Raw genomic sequence first — 17314 nt, forward strand, 5'->3', positions numbered from 1 at the left:
GAGGGATTGTATTAAGGTATTGTAGGAAATGAAATGTCAACTGTTTCTGCCCCATCTCAGCTAATTCTCATTTTTTTCTGGATCAAGAGCTATAAAATACCTTAGAGTTCAAACTCCCTCCTTTGGTCAAACTCCCTCTATTTTATAGAGAAGGAAAACAAGAGGCCAAAGAGGAAAAAAGAGAGTCACAGGATTAGACTTGAACCTAGGTGCTCAAATTCAAAATTTAGCAAGCTTACCACCATACCAGGCTGTTTCCCCCAAGGTATTTCTTAGGAAGTCAAAAATAATATAGAAGCATAGAATGAAGTACAAGCAAGAGGAAAATTTAAATTTTTCTCCTTGAATAACCTGAATTATTATTTCTGGATGGGCCATTGGGCCAGCTTTGGGTTCCAATATCTGCATCAAAAATAATGTATTGGTATTCAACTTTGTTTTTTTGCTAAAAAATCTCTTTCACAATGGTCCAGAATTTTCTGCTTCCTTTCTTGAAATCCATGTGAATTTAGCATCAAGGCTAACACTTTTCCCACTCTTACCTAGTATCATAGGATGACAAAACAGAAAGGGGCCTTAGAGGTCGTTTGGCCAGTCAATGAACATTAAGTAAGCCCTTACTATGTGTCAGGCTCTGTGCTAAATGCTAGAATTACAAATACAAGCAAAAACACAGTGCCAGTCTTTTTTTTTTTAATTTTTATTTAATAATTACTTTATATTGACAGAATCCATGCCAGGGTATCCTAGATACAATATATGTTTGCAGAACCGAACAGTTCTCTTGTTGCACAGGGAGAATTGGATTCAGAAGGTATAAATAACCCGGGAAGAAAAACAAAAATGCAGATAGTTCACATTCGTTTCCCAGTGTTCTTTCTTTGGGTGTAGCTGCTTTTGTCCGTCATTTATCAATTGAAACTCAATTAGGTCTCTTTGTCAAAGAAATCCACTTCCATCAAAATATGTCCTCATACAATATCGTTGTCGAAGTGTATAATGATCTCCTGGTTCTGCTCATTTCACTTAGCATCAGTTCATGTAAGTCTCGCCAGTCCTCTCTATATTCATCCTGCTGGTCATTTCTTACAGAACAATAATATTCCATAACATTCATATACCACAATTTGCCCAACCATTCTCCAATTGATGGGCATCCATTCATTTTCCAGTTTCTAGCCACTACAAATAGGGCTGCTACAAACATTTTGGCACATACAGGTCCCTTTCCCTTCTTTATTATTTCTTTGGGGTATAAGCCCAATAGAAACACTGCTGGATCAAAGGGTATGCACAGTTTGATAACTTTTGGGGCATAATTCCAGATTGCTCTCCAGAATGGCTGGATTCGTTCACAACTCCACCAACAATGCATTAGTGTCCCAGTTTTCCCGCATCCCCTCCAACAGTCATCATTATTTTTTCCTGTCATCTTAGCCAATCTGATAGGTGTGTAGTGGTATCTCAGAGTTGTCTTAATTTGCATTTCTCTGATCAATAATGATTTGGAACACTTTCATATGAGTGGTAATGGTTTCAATTTCATCCTCTGAAAATTGTCACAGTGCCAGTCTTCATGAACCTTGTATTCTGATGGGGAAAGATAGAACATAAGAAAAGATGAAAAGGATATAGGAGAGGGTAAAAGAAAAAAAAAGGCCTGAGGAAGCATGGTAAAGAGACTACAGAGTCAGGAATGGACCTTGAGGAGAAATGAAGACATGGTTTTAAATGGATATTCTGGGAAAAAGAGAATGCAGGGCTGAAGCATACTTCTAGGGTAAAAAGTGAAGTCCATAAAGTCAAAGTAAAAAAGCTTTTGTGACAGAATAAAGCCTTGAGTCAAGAGTAGAACCTATAGATTACATAATCAGAACTCTGTGTTAGAGAAGATATAACTGAGGTCAAGGGAAATGAAAATTTGTACATAATTCCACAATTATTTAATTACAGACTCCAAATCTCATAAATACTTTTATTGATTTGGTCCTAGATCTGGAATTTCATCAATATAAGAAAATTCCATTTTGAAGGCTTCTTCCAACACTAGTTTCAATTCTCATTTTATCTTAGAGAGTTATCTGGAAGGAACTTTGATGGTGTAATGGAGACACTTAGCTCTGGGCGAAGAATCAGGAAGGCATGAGTTCAAATCCAATCAGCAGCACTTTAGTTCTGGTTGCCTCAGTTTCCTCATTTGAAATGTAGAGTTAATAATAATAATAATAATAATATTAATTGTAATTATATATATTTATATATAATATAATATATTTATTTATTATATCAATTGTGTGCATGTTAATTAATTATATTATAAAATAAGTTTATATTATATTATGTCATAATATAATATATAATTATATATAATATTTATAATATAGTTTATTTATGTATTATATATTAATTAATTATATTATGCTATAATTTTATTTTATATTTTATGCATAATATAATATAATGCATAGTATATATAATATAATGTATATTATGGTATATTATATTACATATAATATATTAATTATATGTTAATTGATATATACATATTAATTAATTAAAGAGCAATCACCATGAGAATAGCCAGGGATAAAGTCCAAAAGTCTTTATTGTCTCCTTCACAGTCTGTCTTCTTGCGTGGGGTTTGGTTAGCTTTCTGGAGGCCCTTCAGATGGGCCTTGGTCTCAGTGGGGGAACCAGGAGAGCCACCATGAGGCTAGTGAAGATGGAATATATATTAATATATTATATACATATATATAATATGTCACATATTGTATATAATATATTATATAATTATATGATAAATCCTATATAGTGTATTATAATAATATATAATGTTATTAATAATAATATTAATATTATTAATAAAAACACCTACATCCTAGAGTTGTTGTGAGGATAAAATGAAATATTTGTAGTTTGTAAACTTTTAAACACTATATAAATATTATGAATTTATAATATATGATATAAATATTTAATATTTATAAATATATTGTGTATAACATAAACATATAAAATATAAAAATATTATTATTAGGTAATTTTCCATGATTTGTTGGTCTATATCAGCTAGTCTATATCTGATATTACTGATTCCAAAACAGGCTTTCTATCGATTATACTTATGAATTTTGATCCAGTAGGAAATAGTGCTGCTGTACCACATTGTTTCTACTGCCTCTTTCATTACAAATTTTTGTCATTTCAGTATTAAACCTGTTTTGTGGCCCAACCTCCCTGACCACAAGATGACTCTGGAACAGCTGTGTAGGAAACCACAAAAGGTTGGACTTTATCTGAAACTTTCAGAGATAAGATAAGTAAATTGTAGCATCCCAAAGGATGGATTACAGGATAAGGGGTAGTGGAGCTTACAATCTTGGACCTTTTCTGAAACACTATCTGGTGACCAGAAGGATGCTATGAACAAGTTATGGGGGAAGAAGACTATAACAAGATACTAGTCTCCTTCTCTTATCCCTGGATTTCCCAGATTTGTCGAGTATGACCATAGCACCACTGAATGCAGGTTCTAAAAGAGCTACAGCACCTCTAAAGATTTCATTATCGAAGAGTGAAAGTGACCTGGGGATACTGGGCTTTCTGGGGAGTTAGTCTAGAAAAGGGAACAGAAAAATCACTGTTCAGAATTTACATATACCATCTTCTGAGGAATACTTATTTGTATTCTGTGGAAATATATATCCTGATCCATTGTCAGAAAGAATGATATTCAGGAACTCTTGTTAGCATGTTCATCTAATTCAATGTCTGAACCAATTATCTCTTTTTACATCCAGAATTACAACATCAGTTTCAATCCAGAAAGTTTCCTGGACTATCCAATTCATAAAGTGGATGGCATTCAAGCCAAAGAAGAAGTGGAAGGTTTTCTTCAAGTCCCAATCCCCCGAGACATCGATGTCACAGAGAAGATTGGGCTCAACCCTGACTGGCCATCTGAAAAGAACATCATCCCACCACTGACTTATGGAGGAAACTCACCCTCAACTTGTCTGTGTGGGAACTTTAATACATGTGACCTTTCTATGGTCACAGCCTCAAAGTCACCCAACCATCAAGAGAATAACAAAAATGAAGCTCATTTCTGTGGAGGTCTGCTTCTTAACTCCGACTCCAGAAACAGTGCCCTAACATTCCCTTTTCCACTCAGTATAGGAGTCTTGGCTCCAAGTCCAACTGCTCAAGAACAACCCAACAGTGAAAACCTGAGGTTAAGTCAAGAAGACGCATATGTCACTATGTCCAGTTTCTACCAAAACAAGTAAGCCTCAAGAAACCCATCATATGGACGTCACAGCCAACAAAGAGAACTGAGGGGGTGGCTTGGAGACCCTTTTTCCTAGATTGAATCCAGTCTCTGATAATAAAACTCAATATGAAAAGGAAAATACAACTTTTCTCTTTGTAATACATCTACATTTATCAAATTTTGGATGTTATTTGTTCTTCATTCTCGAAGAGGAGGTAATACCAGACATGCAAGTGAATTGATTTAAGTGAGGAAGAGTTGTGCAAAATCACCTGCCTCACTTTCCCCTCCAGAGTCATCTGGGTTCAGTGACCAAATATAGATCAAGACATCTGGAGATGGCCCTGGACGAAATGGAAGACCTTGGTCTTTTAAGCTAATGTCTTCAACAGGTCACAATTTTATTGAGGCCGCACCCATTCAGTGATAAGGCTATCTTTCATCTAATCCAAAAAAATCTAAATAAATAAATGAATGACTGAATGAATCTGGGAGGGGAAGACCCTCAGAGTTTCTGGCCAAAGCAGAAATGATTGCTGTTTACATTCAATTTGAAATCCTACCAAATTTTGGAATATCTCTTTCATTATTTCCTGGTTAAATCCTTCTAACAAGATTAGAGTGTCCTTGCTTCTATTGTTATTGATTTCAAAAACAAATTATCAAGCTATTAATTTTTTTGAAAATGGAAGAGGAAGAAAAAAAGAGGAAGGGAAGAGGAAGTGACGAAAAGGAAGATGGGAAAAGGGGAGGAAAAGAAGAAGGAAGAAAATAGTGTGCAAGTGATGGATAAGACCCACAAGTATAAAACTAGGATACACTCTCATTATCAGAAGCTGGCAATGCAAACATAGAAATGGAAATTGCCAAAGTCTATATCATTCTGATTTTTCTCTCAACTGTTCTGAACCATCTATCACACACCATTTTGTAGTTGACAATTTTACTATGATTTCCGGCAGTGGAAATATCATACTCAAGTCAGGCATGCCATATCTTGGGGAACATTTTCTAGTTTTAAAGGTGGGAAATGAACTTTTTTCTGGTTCTCAAGAATCATGTCTGCAAAGTCTGAAGATAGAAAATGCAAAGGACTTTCAAAATCCAAACACAGAATCACCAAATCTTAACATTGAAAGAGACTTTAGCAATCATCTAGATCAAATTTTCACCCAATTCTCTGCAGTTTGAGGAAAACGCTACTTCACTGGCTACCTTCCATTTGGGAGTAAAACAAAACCTCTTCTATTTTTTTATAATAATCCTCAATTTGAAATTGATTAGTAATAGAAAAAAATAATGATTTCTGAATTATCAAGAGTATAGGGTTCACTGTGACCTGCCATTATCAAAGTTTGTAAACATTATTGGTTCTTGGAAGAATCTCATTGCTAACCCTGGATGTCAGGACATTTCAGTCCTGAATGAATAAACCTTCATATTAACATTAGTGAGTCAACAACCTGGACTTATCCACAAATTATCCTGACCTTCCACAAAGTTAGGAAATGACCAAATACTTCAAGGAACATATTATATTCGTTGGTAGTTTGTAAATTCTGGCCAGGTTAAGGATATGCATTGGATTTCATTGGATGTCATAATTTCTGGACTCTTAAGAGACAAATGCTTTTTGTCTTTTGTCTCTTAATCTGGTAGAAATTCAAGTACATATAGCAAACTACAAGGATAAAAGGAATATGACAGATATAAGAATTAATCCAAATCTCAAGGACAGAGATTAGAGCAGCTAACTTTTACGGTCCTCCATTTGCTGCTGTCCCCATCCCTCTTCTAACTGAATATTATCTCCTTTAATATAAGGCAGAGATGTTGAAAAGAGAGAGGAAGAGCTGGGAAATTAATGTTGTATAATAGATCTAAGACATCCTCTTTCTAGTTTAGTGCCTCAATGATGACAATATTACTACATTAGATTGCTGTCATGCTTTGTACAACAATCTATATTATCTCAGTTGATCTTCATAATAATTCTATCAGCTTGGTATTATTATTTACATATGAGATATGCAAAAAACAAGTTAAAGAGAAGTTAATTAATTTGCCCAAGATCTAGTTAGTAGAGTCAGAACAAGACTCTAAATGTAAGGAGCAGCTAGCTGGCACAGTGGATAGAGCACCAGTCCTGAAGTCAGGAAGACCTGAATTCAAATCTAATCTCAAGATACTTAACACTTCCTAGCTGGGTGACCCTGGGCAAGTCACTTAACCCCAATAGCCTCAGGGAAAAAATAATCTGGATATAAGTATATATATATATATATATATATATATATATATATATGGAGCCAAGGGGAAATGTACTGTTTTCTGGACTGAACTCCAACACTGCACTGGAGAACTGCTAAAATCCCTAACATTCTATAATTCTGTGATTTGATTATATAATGTGATCATTTGAAATCTTCAGCATGAATGAAAATAGACATATTTGATATAAAACACATGCCTATAATCATTACAGCAGGACTAAAAGTCAATTGGGCATCTGCCCTGTCTGTAACCACTGTGGTTAAGTCCTCCATGAGTAAAGGATCACCAGGCTGCCTAAAGAGGAATGAAAGGGCCCAGGTTTGAAATTGAATGGAATAAAGTTTCTACAGAAAGAAAGAGAGAAAGAAAAAAAAGAAAGAAACCACATTTATTATGAAGAATATGATCATTACATGTATAACTGCTGCTAATGCTTGATGCACATATTGACTTGCAATATTTAGCATTTAAATTTAACCAATCTCTTTCCCCCTTAAGGTAGAAAATCTGCCCAATCTTTAACAGACTTTTAAAAAGAAGGAAGGTCCGCAGATCACATTTGAAACAAAATGTACATTGTCATTTCTCTTACTAGATGGATCTAAGCTCGGAATTATTAGTAAAGAGATTTACAAAGCATTGGACTGATCTGATATTGAACATGGTTGAACTGTATAAGAAAGAAAGAAAATTGGCCCTAAACTAATTTGCTTTTTGATGGAAAAGAACTGAATTATTGGTTTTGGGCTGCCTGTAGTCACTTGCCTCTTGTTTCTGATTGGTTTCCATGTGGGAATCGCCATCAATGGACAAATGGATGATGAACTTAATATACCGTTGGGAGAGGTACTGAAAGCATCACATATCAGAGGAAACCATTATAAGCCCATGATTTACATGACAATGTAAATGATAATGATTTACAAACATTTATGTACTGGCTTAAAAAACAACAACCCATAATTCACTACTCCAGAGATCTCGGCTTGGGCTCACATTTTCTATATGCACAAAATACAGAGCTGCTAAGTGTCTGAATAAATAACCAATGTATATTATTATGGTTTATTTAATTAAATGATACTAAATTCAATTGTTCCTTTATGTGTCCTCTATGAATGCTAGTAAAGGGAACCTCCTTGGGATGGACCATCCTCAGTCACAGAATCAGCCTGTGATTCTGAAAACTAATAGCCCTTTATGAGTTTTGGTCTTCAGGACAACTCATATACTCTTTTTTCATCATAAATATGTGCCCAAGATTTGAGTTACTAACAGAAGAGGAGCCAATAATGTCTGAGCTTTAACTATATCATTGAGATGCTTCTCATGAGCATGGATAACTAAGAAAGGAAAGGATTCTGGGATATGACTGGATACTTTTTATTTTTCTTGCTAAATGAATTATTAAGCAACATTCCTGGATAGTAGCTTCGCTAGTTATTAACAACAACACAAGACATTCTTAAAATACTTTGTTTCTCATTAAGGCATATAGATGAGCCTGTATGGTTGAAGACTATGGTAAATTCAATGCAAAATGGCCAAGTGAAGAATATCACAGAAGAGCAACTCTAACTAAATTGGTAAAACTTTGAGTATGGGGACAATGATAGACCATATATTTATTAATATAAAGACACAAACATCTATCCTATGGCTTCTGTCTTTGCCTCTAAAAATGCCCAGTGAATTCTGCCTCCCCCAATGCAGTCTCACCCTACTGTGGTTTCTGCCTTTTCCCCTGAAACTTTTTGGGGAACCTCACATTCAGCCTGCATGCATAGGGTCTCTGCCTTTACCTCAGTATCAGCCCTGATTCAGTTTCTCACCTAAGGACTGTTCCCTTCCGAGCCTCCCAAAGTATTCTGTGTTAACCCCATTCAAATCTCAGGTCACTAGCTTCTGCTTCCCCACTTTCTTCCCCTTCTAATCACCCCAAGGCTTTCTGCACTGTTCTAAAACATGGCTCCTTAAACTTTTTCCACTCAATATCCTTTTTTATCTAAGAAATGTTTATGCCAGTCCAAGTATATAGGTATATAAAATAGGTATACAAATCAAACATTTATTGACAATAAATCAGAATTTTGTGACCTCCATATTCAGTTATGCAATTATGCAATGGGTTGTGACCCATAGTTTAAGAAGATTTGCTTGAAAGACCTTTCCTAGACCAGACCCATCACAAATTGCTGGCTCCTGCTTCCTGTTCAGAGGTACTACTCCTACTTATTGGGGGGTGGGCCTTCTAGGCCTTATACAACTTATAAGCAGCATTTCTCACAAAGCTGAACATCAGGAGAGAGCCCTGAAGAATCTAATCACCTCTCCCGCAAAGGACTTTTCTCTAGTCACTGATAATCCGATTGAATATATCCCTTAGTCATTATATTCTCACTCCATCATATATTCCTGATTCCAGTAATTCTGAACCTCCAGACGTCATTACACAAGTCTACCAATGACACCCATCCTCTCCTAAGATTGGCTCCAATCTGCCACCTTTCACCGTGTTCTCTGGAATGACTGGCCCATAAATCAGAAACTTGATTTTATATTAACTTTTCCTTTCTTACTTATACCAATTTCTCATGTTCCCTGAGACCTGGCTCTTTCCTAATGATGCTTTATCTGAGTCACTTTTTCCAGCATTAATGTACTTTCACTCATATCCCCAATTCACTGATCATGAAGAATTAATTGAAATTCTTGCTTCCCATTGTTACATTCTAATATCTTTACTCAGTAATCTCTCCTTCTTTGAAGTTTATTCAATTCATATTTATCCCTCAATTAAGATTCTGTTTGTTAACTTTTGTCTGTCAACTAAGGACATTCTCCTTCCTTCCTCAGTGAGTTCAGCACCTGGTTCATGGTTTTTCTCTATATCGATACTCCCTCAAATACCCTAACTTACAAATTTCTCAATTTACTCATTTCTGTGACCTACTCCTCCAAACCATTTCATCTTCAAACTGAGGTAGACATAGCTCTGATTTTCCATTACCCACAGAAGTTCTGTTTCTATATTTATGAACTCTCAAATTCCTTACTTTGATCATAATCCTTTATCATTTCATACTTTCCTTTAATTTACAATCTCTGTTCTTCATCCTCACAGAGAATCCACCCCAGATGTTCTTGGGAACTATTTGTGCCCAACCTATGGCAGAGCATTCTGAGCTCATATTGATCTGATCAGCCATAGTTAGACACATTGTCTGACTGTGACATGACATGACAATGATGTCATTTTGTTCCTCTTGGAGAATGCAGGACATCAACCAGTCTCTATTCCTCCCCTCAGGCCTTTCCTAGGTCATCATCCTTGCACTGATCTTGATTCCTTGGTAATCCAGTTTAATTCTGTACTCTATTATACAATTTAGATTTTTGCCTCATTGTTCTATTGTTATTCATACCCTGTCAAACCCCAATCTTAAATTACTCCAACCATTTACTACTTTTGCTCTTATTCTCATGTCCATAAATGGAGATGGGGAAAATCATAAAACCCTATTGTTTGGGTACAACCCTATTGACTGGGCACACTATAAATTTGGCACAGTATGAACATAATACCAACCAAGACCTCACAGAAGCAAAGCAATCATTTTACATCTCCCTAATTCATTTACTACTCCACTCAATACACCAGATTCTCCAAACTTTCTCATTCATCCTTAGACCTGCCATTGTCCCCTTTTTGCCAACCCTCTCAGCTGAGAATCTTGCCTTGATTTTCCTTGAGTTTCAGCCCTTTAAACTGATTTCATGAATGTCCCCTAAAGCTCTGTCTATGTATTCCTCTCTTCTTCCTCTATCCTATTTCACTTCAGCATCTCAGCAGCTCACATGAATTATATTATCACCTCTATGAAGATGATTCTGTTGAGCTTCAATAATGTCTTCAACTATCTATGGGATATCTCAAACTGTATGCCCTACAAACATCATAAAATCAACATGTTCAAAACTGAACTCATTATATTTTCCCAAAAAGCCCTCTTTCCTTCAATTTTTCTTATCATTTTTTCTTTTTCTTTTTTTTTTTTTTCTTTCTTTCTTTTTTTTTTTTTTTTTTTTTTTTTTTGCTGAGGCAATTGGGGCTAAGTGATTTGCCCAGGATCACAAGCTGTGTTAAGTGTCTGAGGCCAGATTTGAATTCAGGTCCTCTTGACTTCAAGACTGGTACTTTATCCACTGCACCACCTAGCTGCCCCCTTCTTTATCATTTTCAAAGAATACCACCATCCTCCCAAAAAATGATAAAAATTGACATTTTTTACTAAAAATTATTATTATTCAATACTTAATTTAATTGTAATTTTCCTGATCCACTTTTCAAAATAAATCTTGAACTATCCTCTTATCAATGATAATTTAGAACATAAGCTCCTTGAGTGAGAATTCTTTCCTTCTTCATGCATATATTCCCAGTTCTTAGCACAATGTGTGGAACATAGTAAACACAATAAATGTTTGCTGATTTATTTATTGCTTGATTAAATAAAAGATATATAATTCCCTGACTCTGATGTGAGAATGATGTTACTGCTGATTTCAATATGATTCTCTCAGATTTCTTAGCTTTCTCTCTACCTTTTTCCCCATATATCAAAATATGACAATTGAAAGAGACTTCAGAAGCTACCTATTCCAACCTGAACAAGAATCCTCTCAATCTGATAAGTTATCACCCAGAGTTTATTTGATAACCTCCAGTTAGGTACAATCTACCACCTGTCCACTCCATTATTAGTGTCCATTCTACTATTAGCCCCATTTTTTTCTTTTTTATGTGTATGTATTTTTATTTTAATTTATGGAATAAGACAAGCATTTTGTAACATAATATAATAAAAAAAGATTGCACATGAAACTGTAAATTTATTATGCACAACTTGTTTTCCTTTTTTTAAAAACTTTTAATAATTTATTGAACATCAATATAATTTGAAAATAGCTTGACTTGGCTTTAGCTGGTTATTCTATTCTTGCAGTAGATTTTCATTGCAAGCAAGTTTCAACTATCCACATTTACATTTGTATAATATTTTGTAGATTTTTAAAAATTCATTTACAAAGCATATGCATGGGTAATTTTTCCAACATTGACCCTTGCAAAACCTTTTGTTCCAAATTTTCCCCATCTTCCCGCCACCCCCTTGCCTAGCTGGCAAATAATATAATACATGTTACATATGTTGAAATACATATTAAATCTAATATATGTTTACATATTGGTATAGTTATCTTGCTGCACAAGAAAAATCAGATCAAGAAGAAAGAAAAATTGATAAAGAAAACAAAATGCAAGCAAATAACAATAGAAAGAGTGATATTGCTATGTTGTGTTCCACACTCTGTTCCCATGGTTCACTCTCCACGTGTAGATGGTTCTCTTCATCACTAAACAAGTGCAACTGGTTTGAATCCTCTCATTGTTGAAGAGAGCCACCTCTCCATCAGAATTGATCTTTGTATAGTCTTATTGTTGCCATGTATAATGATCTCCTGGTTCTGCTCATTTCACTCAGCATCGGTTCATGTAAGTCTCTCCAGGCCTCTCTGAAATCATCTTGCTGGTCATTTCTTACAGAACAATAGTATTTCATAGTGTTTATATGCCATAATTTATTTAGCCATTCTCCAATTGATGGGCATCCACTCAGTTTCCAGTTTCTTGCCAGTACAAAAAGGGCTGCCACAAACATTTTTACATATATGGGTCCCTTTCCCTCCTTTACAATCTCTTTGGGATATAAGCCCAGTAAAAACACTGCTGCATCAAAGGGTATGCACAGTTTGATAACTTTTTGAGCATAGTTCCAAATTGCTCTTCAGAATGATTGGATTCGTTCACAGTTCTACCAGCAATGTATCAGTGTCCCAGGTTTCCCATATCCCCTCCAATATTTGTCATTATCTTTCCTGTCACTTTAGCCAATCTGAGAGGTGTGTAGTGGTATCTCAGAGCAGTCTTACTTTCATTTCTCTGATCAATAATGATTTGGAGCACTTTTCATGTGACAACATATAGTTTTAATTTCTTTATCTGAAAATTATCTGTTCATATCCTTTAACAATTTATCAATTAGAGAATGGCTTGAACTATTATGAATTTGAATCAATTCTCTATATATTTTAGAAATGAGGCCTTTATGATATACCTTTGGGTATAATTTAGCAGGAATTTTTTTATAATAATCATGTAGGAAGCAAGAAAGAAGAAGGAGAAGATCAAAAACAAAAATAACAAGAAGAATAAGAAGGAGGAGAAAAAGAACAAAAACAAGAAATAGAACAAGAAGGTGGAGGAGGACAAGGAGGAGGACAAGGAGGAAGAGAAGGAGAAGGAAAAAGAGGAGGAAGAGGAGAGGAAGAGGAGGAGGAGGAGAGGAAGAGGAAGAGGAGAAGGAGAAGGAAGAAAAGGAGAGAAAGAGAAGGATGAGAAGGAGGAGGAGGAAAAGAAGAAAAAAGAAGGGAAGGAGGAAGGGGAAGGGGAAGGAAAGGAGGTGGAAGAGGAGAAGAAGTTCACCTTTTATTATAATGTTCATACCCTCATTACTTGTTTACCAATTAGAGTTAATTTTCACCCTCAAATACAACTACTCTTCCAAGGATGTATAAACAATGAGTGGGTTTCATGAGGAGTCTTTGGCATTAAAGAGTGTCACTAAACCCTTTTATTAATTGCCTTTTTATTATCTTAATTTTATTAATTAGCATTATGAACAAAATGATTAATTACCCAGAAAAAATCAGGCAATTGCCTTTTCACATTATTCAAAGATCTATCCTTTAAAGGTGCAGTGTTTGAAGGTACAGTTCTAATCCTCCCTTTCTTTCTCTTGGACATCTCCCCTAGAAGAGAGTGTTGGAAGGAATCTCACAGGTCATATAATACAACACCTTTATTTTGTAGATGAGGAAACAGAAGCACAGAGAAATTCATTGATTTGCCCAAGTTCATATTATGAAAAATCTCCCCTTAGCACATACTAGGCTCTTAACAAATGTCTATTTCCTTCCTTCACCTCTGACAGAGGGACCACCACTCTCCTTGGAGCCTGTCAACTGTCTGATTTAGGATTAGATTTATTTTTCTAAAATTCTAAATTTCTAAAATTTTTCCAAATATTTTTCATGTCAAATCACTGCCAGGCTATATCTCACCAAATCATTCGGAAGACTCCACTCAATGAAGCTACAAAGAAGTTGTATGCAGCTAGAATGATAAGACTACCTTCTGTTCTCATAATGCTTCTGGTTGCCATATAAATTAACCTAGAGACAAGGACAAAAAAGAGCTAAATAAAGCCACCCAGACACAATAATATAACTTTTTCCCCAAATTATTTCATGGACATCTAACCATCTTTTTTTTCCTCCTGTGGCAATTGGGGTTAAGTGACTTGTCCAAGGTCACAAAGCTAGGAAGTATTAAGTATCTGAGGCTAGATTTGAACTCAGGTCCTCCTGACTTCAGGGCTGATACTCTATCCACTGTACCAGCTAGGTGCCCCATCTAACAATCAACACTTTTTAAAGATCTTTACCAACATATGTCATTTTTTTCTTTTTATAAAGATTTTTAGGAAGCAAAATACATAAAGCTAAAATTAGCTACTAAGAAATTAATAGGTTCTTTATCAGTCTGATGTCCAAATGGTATAACTAGGCAAACACAAAGCTCTTTGAGAATAGTCCGAAGCATTACAATGAGAACAGAAATGGAGTGACAGGACCAGAACACACGATGCATTTTAGGGAAGACAGGACTAAATGTCAACCTACAGGACAGGCAAAATACATTAGGTGATATTAAAGTATCTGAAGGAGAAAGGAAATTGCTATAAATTAATAAAGAGGAAGGACCAGCGTATGGTCAAAAGGGAGGGGAGAAGATATAGGGAAAGTAAGACTACAGAAAAGCAACTTCAATTAATGATATAGTAAACATCAAACATGAACAAAGCATTATTACTCCTGTGTTCATTTATTACCCTGTTAGTGGTTATTTAAATTGTTAGTTAATCCAGTCTGTGAAGTGAATTTAGATTATAAGTTATGAAGAAGTGGTGGTTCTACATTTGGTAGAGGGAATTCCTTCACCAGAACATTCCTTATACTGATGATACTGCAGATTTAGTGCATATATATTTGTTAAAAGGTTTTTTCCCCAACAAAAATAGATATAGTATGTTAAACCTGGAAGGTGCCGTAGAGGCCATATTGTCCAACTCCTTATTTTATACACAATATTCGCTGAAGGAGATTTAAGGAGACATAGCACATCTGTACTATTTTTTCATTTGCAAACTGAAGATGTAGGATTAGATCAGTACTTCTTAAACTTTTTCCACTTGAATTATCTTTTTTCTCCCAAGAAATTTTTACACAATTCTGGATATATAGGTATTCAAAATAGATATATAAATCAAACATTTCTGATAATAAAGCATAATTTCATACCCCCCCACATTCAATTACATGATCCCATATGGGGTCCCCACCCACAGTTTAAGAATCTTGGAGTAGATGACTATAAGATCCCTCCCAACACCTTCCTTTAGTGGAGATGCCCAAGAGAAAGTGTGGGAAAAGAGTTAGATTTGTTTTCTTCCAAACACTAAACCTTCAAAGCATAGACTGTGGAATAGACTGAAGAGGCAGATTTTTGACTGATTGTTATAAGAAAATCTCCTTAAGAAAGTGGAGCTATCTAATAGTAAAATGGTCATTAGTAGCAGAATGGATCCCCTAAATGGAGGTGAGGACTATACTTGTTTGGATAATACAAGTACAGACTATGACTGCTTCTGGGGAATATATTAATGTTCATTGAGACATATGTAAAGAAAACATCCAAATCTCCAATAGTTTGAAGAAAAATCAGATTTTAATTGCTAAATTGTGAAGGAACACACATAGTGCTACCCAAATAAACATGTAAGACTATAAATTAGGATAGCTCAGGGAATCGATAAGATTTTGATAGAGAAATAAGAGAGGAAATTTTATGAACAGAAGGGGGAAAAGGTATGAATAAAGGTCTGTTGCATAATTTTGCTTATGGCTGATGCTGATCCTCTTTATAGCTCTACCTAGGTAACATCTTCCCTAAAGGTCACACCAGAAGCTCAGCCTACAGACACAAATATAGCCAGAAACTTCAGCCCTGGGAAAGTTAGCACATCTGTTGACTGATGTTCAAATAATCAACCAACTTCCTAATTCACAGTCATCTCTCCAACTGTACTGCTAACCACTGCAGCCACAAAAGAGAGAGTTCCATAAGACCCAATTTTATTAAATTTCTGCATTTATTTGCAAAATGGATGGAGTGTCAGGCTTAAAGTCACAAAGACAGGTCCAAATCCTGCCCTAGACAATTACTAGTTGTGTTCTCCTTGGCAAGCAACTTAACTTCTCTCTCATTCTTGGTTTCTTCATTTATAAAAAGGCAATAATAATCTTTGTAGTATTTGTCTTCCAGAGTGGTTGTAAGAATCACATGGGATAATCATTATAAAGTGCTTTCCAAACTTTAAAGCTCTCTCTAAATGTTAATATTGATTGTAATTAATAGTATTATTATTTATTGTTGGTCAGCCATTTTTCAGTCATATCTGACTCTTTGATCCCATCTGGAATTTTTTTACAGATAAGGAAATTGAGGCAAATAGGATTAAGTGACTGGTCCATGGTCACACAGGTAGTACGTGTCTGAGAATAGATTTGAATTCAGGAAGATGAGTCTTTCTGGCGGCAGGCTATAAAACAAGGGTGGGGAACCTTTTTTTCTATCATTCGGATATTTATAACACCATTTACAAGCAATACAAAATTATCAACTTATAGAACTCAAGTAATGAGAGATTGTTGTATAGCAAATGATTTCATGGGTCTTATATGGCCAGACATTCCTCCCCCTGGTACAATGGATAGAGGGCTGGTCTCAAAGTCATGAACATGTGGATTCAAGTCCTGCCTCTGACACATGCTGGCCTGGCCAATTAAACTCTAAAAGCTCCAGACACACTCTAAGACTCTAAGCTGCAGAAAAGGTGCCAGTCTGAGTCGATAGAAGTTTCCTCACAAGGAGTTCCCTAAACCAATAAAATCACAAATCTAATCACTATCCTTATACTTGGATTTATTATATTTGTCAATTATTCTATTTAATTCTATTTAAGTATAGTTTATATTATAATATTTACATATTTTTATATATAAATAATATTTCAAATATATTATAAATTCTATTTAACTACATATAGGCATGTATCATATTATCTGAACCTAGATAGTAAAGGTGTCAACCTACACCAGTATAGGAAGTTTCCCCATCTGGATTTCCCCTATACCAATGAAACTGTACCAATATATTGGATCACAAATATATTAATTAAAAGATTTTTTCAAAAAATATTAGCACACAGTATGTTAATGTTGAAAGATGTCTTAGTGACTATATAGTGCAGCCCTCATTTTAGATTAATGTACTATGCATTAAGAATACAAAGATGAAATGGAAACTATCCTTATTTGCTATTGGTAAAATATGCATATAAATAAGTATATACCCAAAACAAAAACCATTCACAAGATAATTTGAGAATGAGGCACTAAAAGGAAAAGCTTCCTGAAGAAGATGGCATTTGAGCTAATCTAAAGGATTCTAAGAAAGTGAACCCAAAAAAGGCAGTGACAAAGATAGGTAAGCAGCAGCACAGGACTGCTATATTTCTTTGG

At 35.1% G+C, this 17314-nt stretch overlaps 2 protein-coding genes across 2 annotated transcripts in view; one reads left to right on the forward strand and one right to left on the reverse strand.

Moving 5' to 3' along the window:
• Window positions 1-7643, forward strand: part of IL7R (interleukin 7 receptor) — a 30362-nt gene extending 22719 nt beyond the window's left edge. Inside the window, exons 7-8 of the mRNA XM_051989793.1 lie at window positions 3212-3287; window positions 3804-7643. Coding sequence (XP_051845753.1) covers window positions 3212-3287; window positions 3804-4292 — 565 coding nt within the window. The 3' untranslated portion in view covers window positions 4293-7643. The remainder of the gene's footprint in view (window positions 1-3211; window positions 3288-3803) is intronic.
• Window positions 1-17314, reverse strand: part of CAPSL (calcyphosine like) — a 77042-nt gene that overhangs the window by 13008 nt on the left and 46720 nt on the right. The window lies entirely within an intron of this gene.

The sequence above is a fragment of the Antechinus flavipes genome, chromosome 1, assembly GCF_016432865.1.
Source record: "Antechinus flavipes isolate AdamAnt ecotype Samford, QLD, Australia chromosome 1, AdamAnt_v2, whole genome shotgun sequence".
In the NCBI taxonomy this organism is placed as follows: domain Eukaryota; kingdom Metazoa; phylum Chordata; class Mammalia; order Dasyuromorphia; family Dasyuridae; genus Antechinus; species Antechinus flavipes.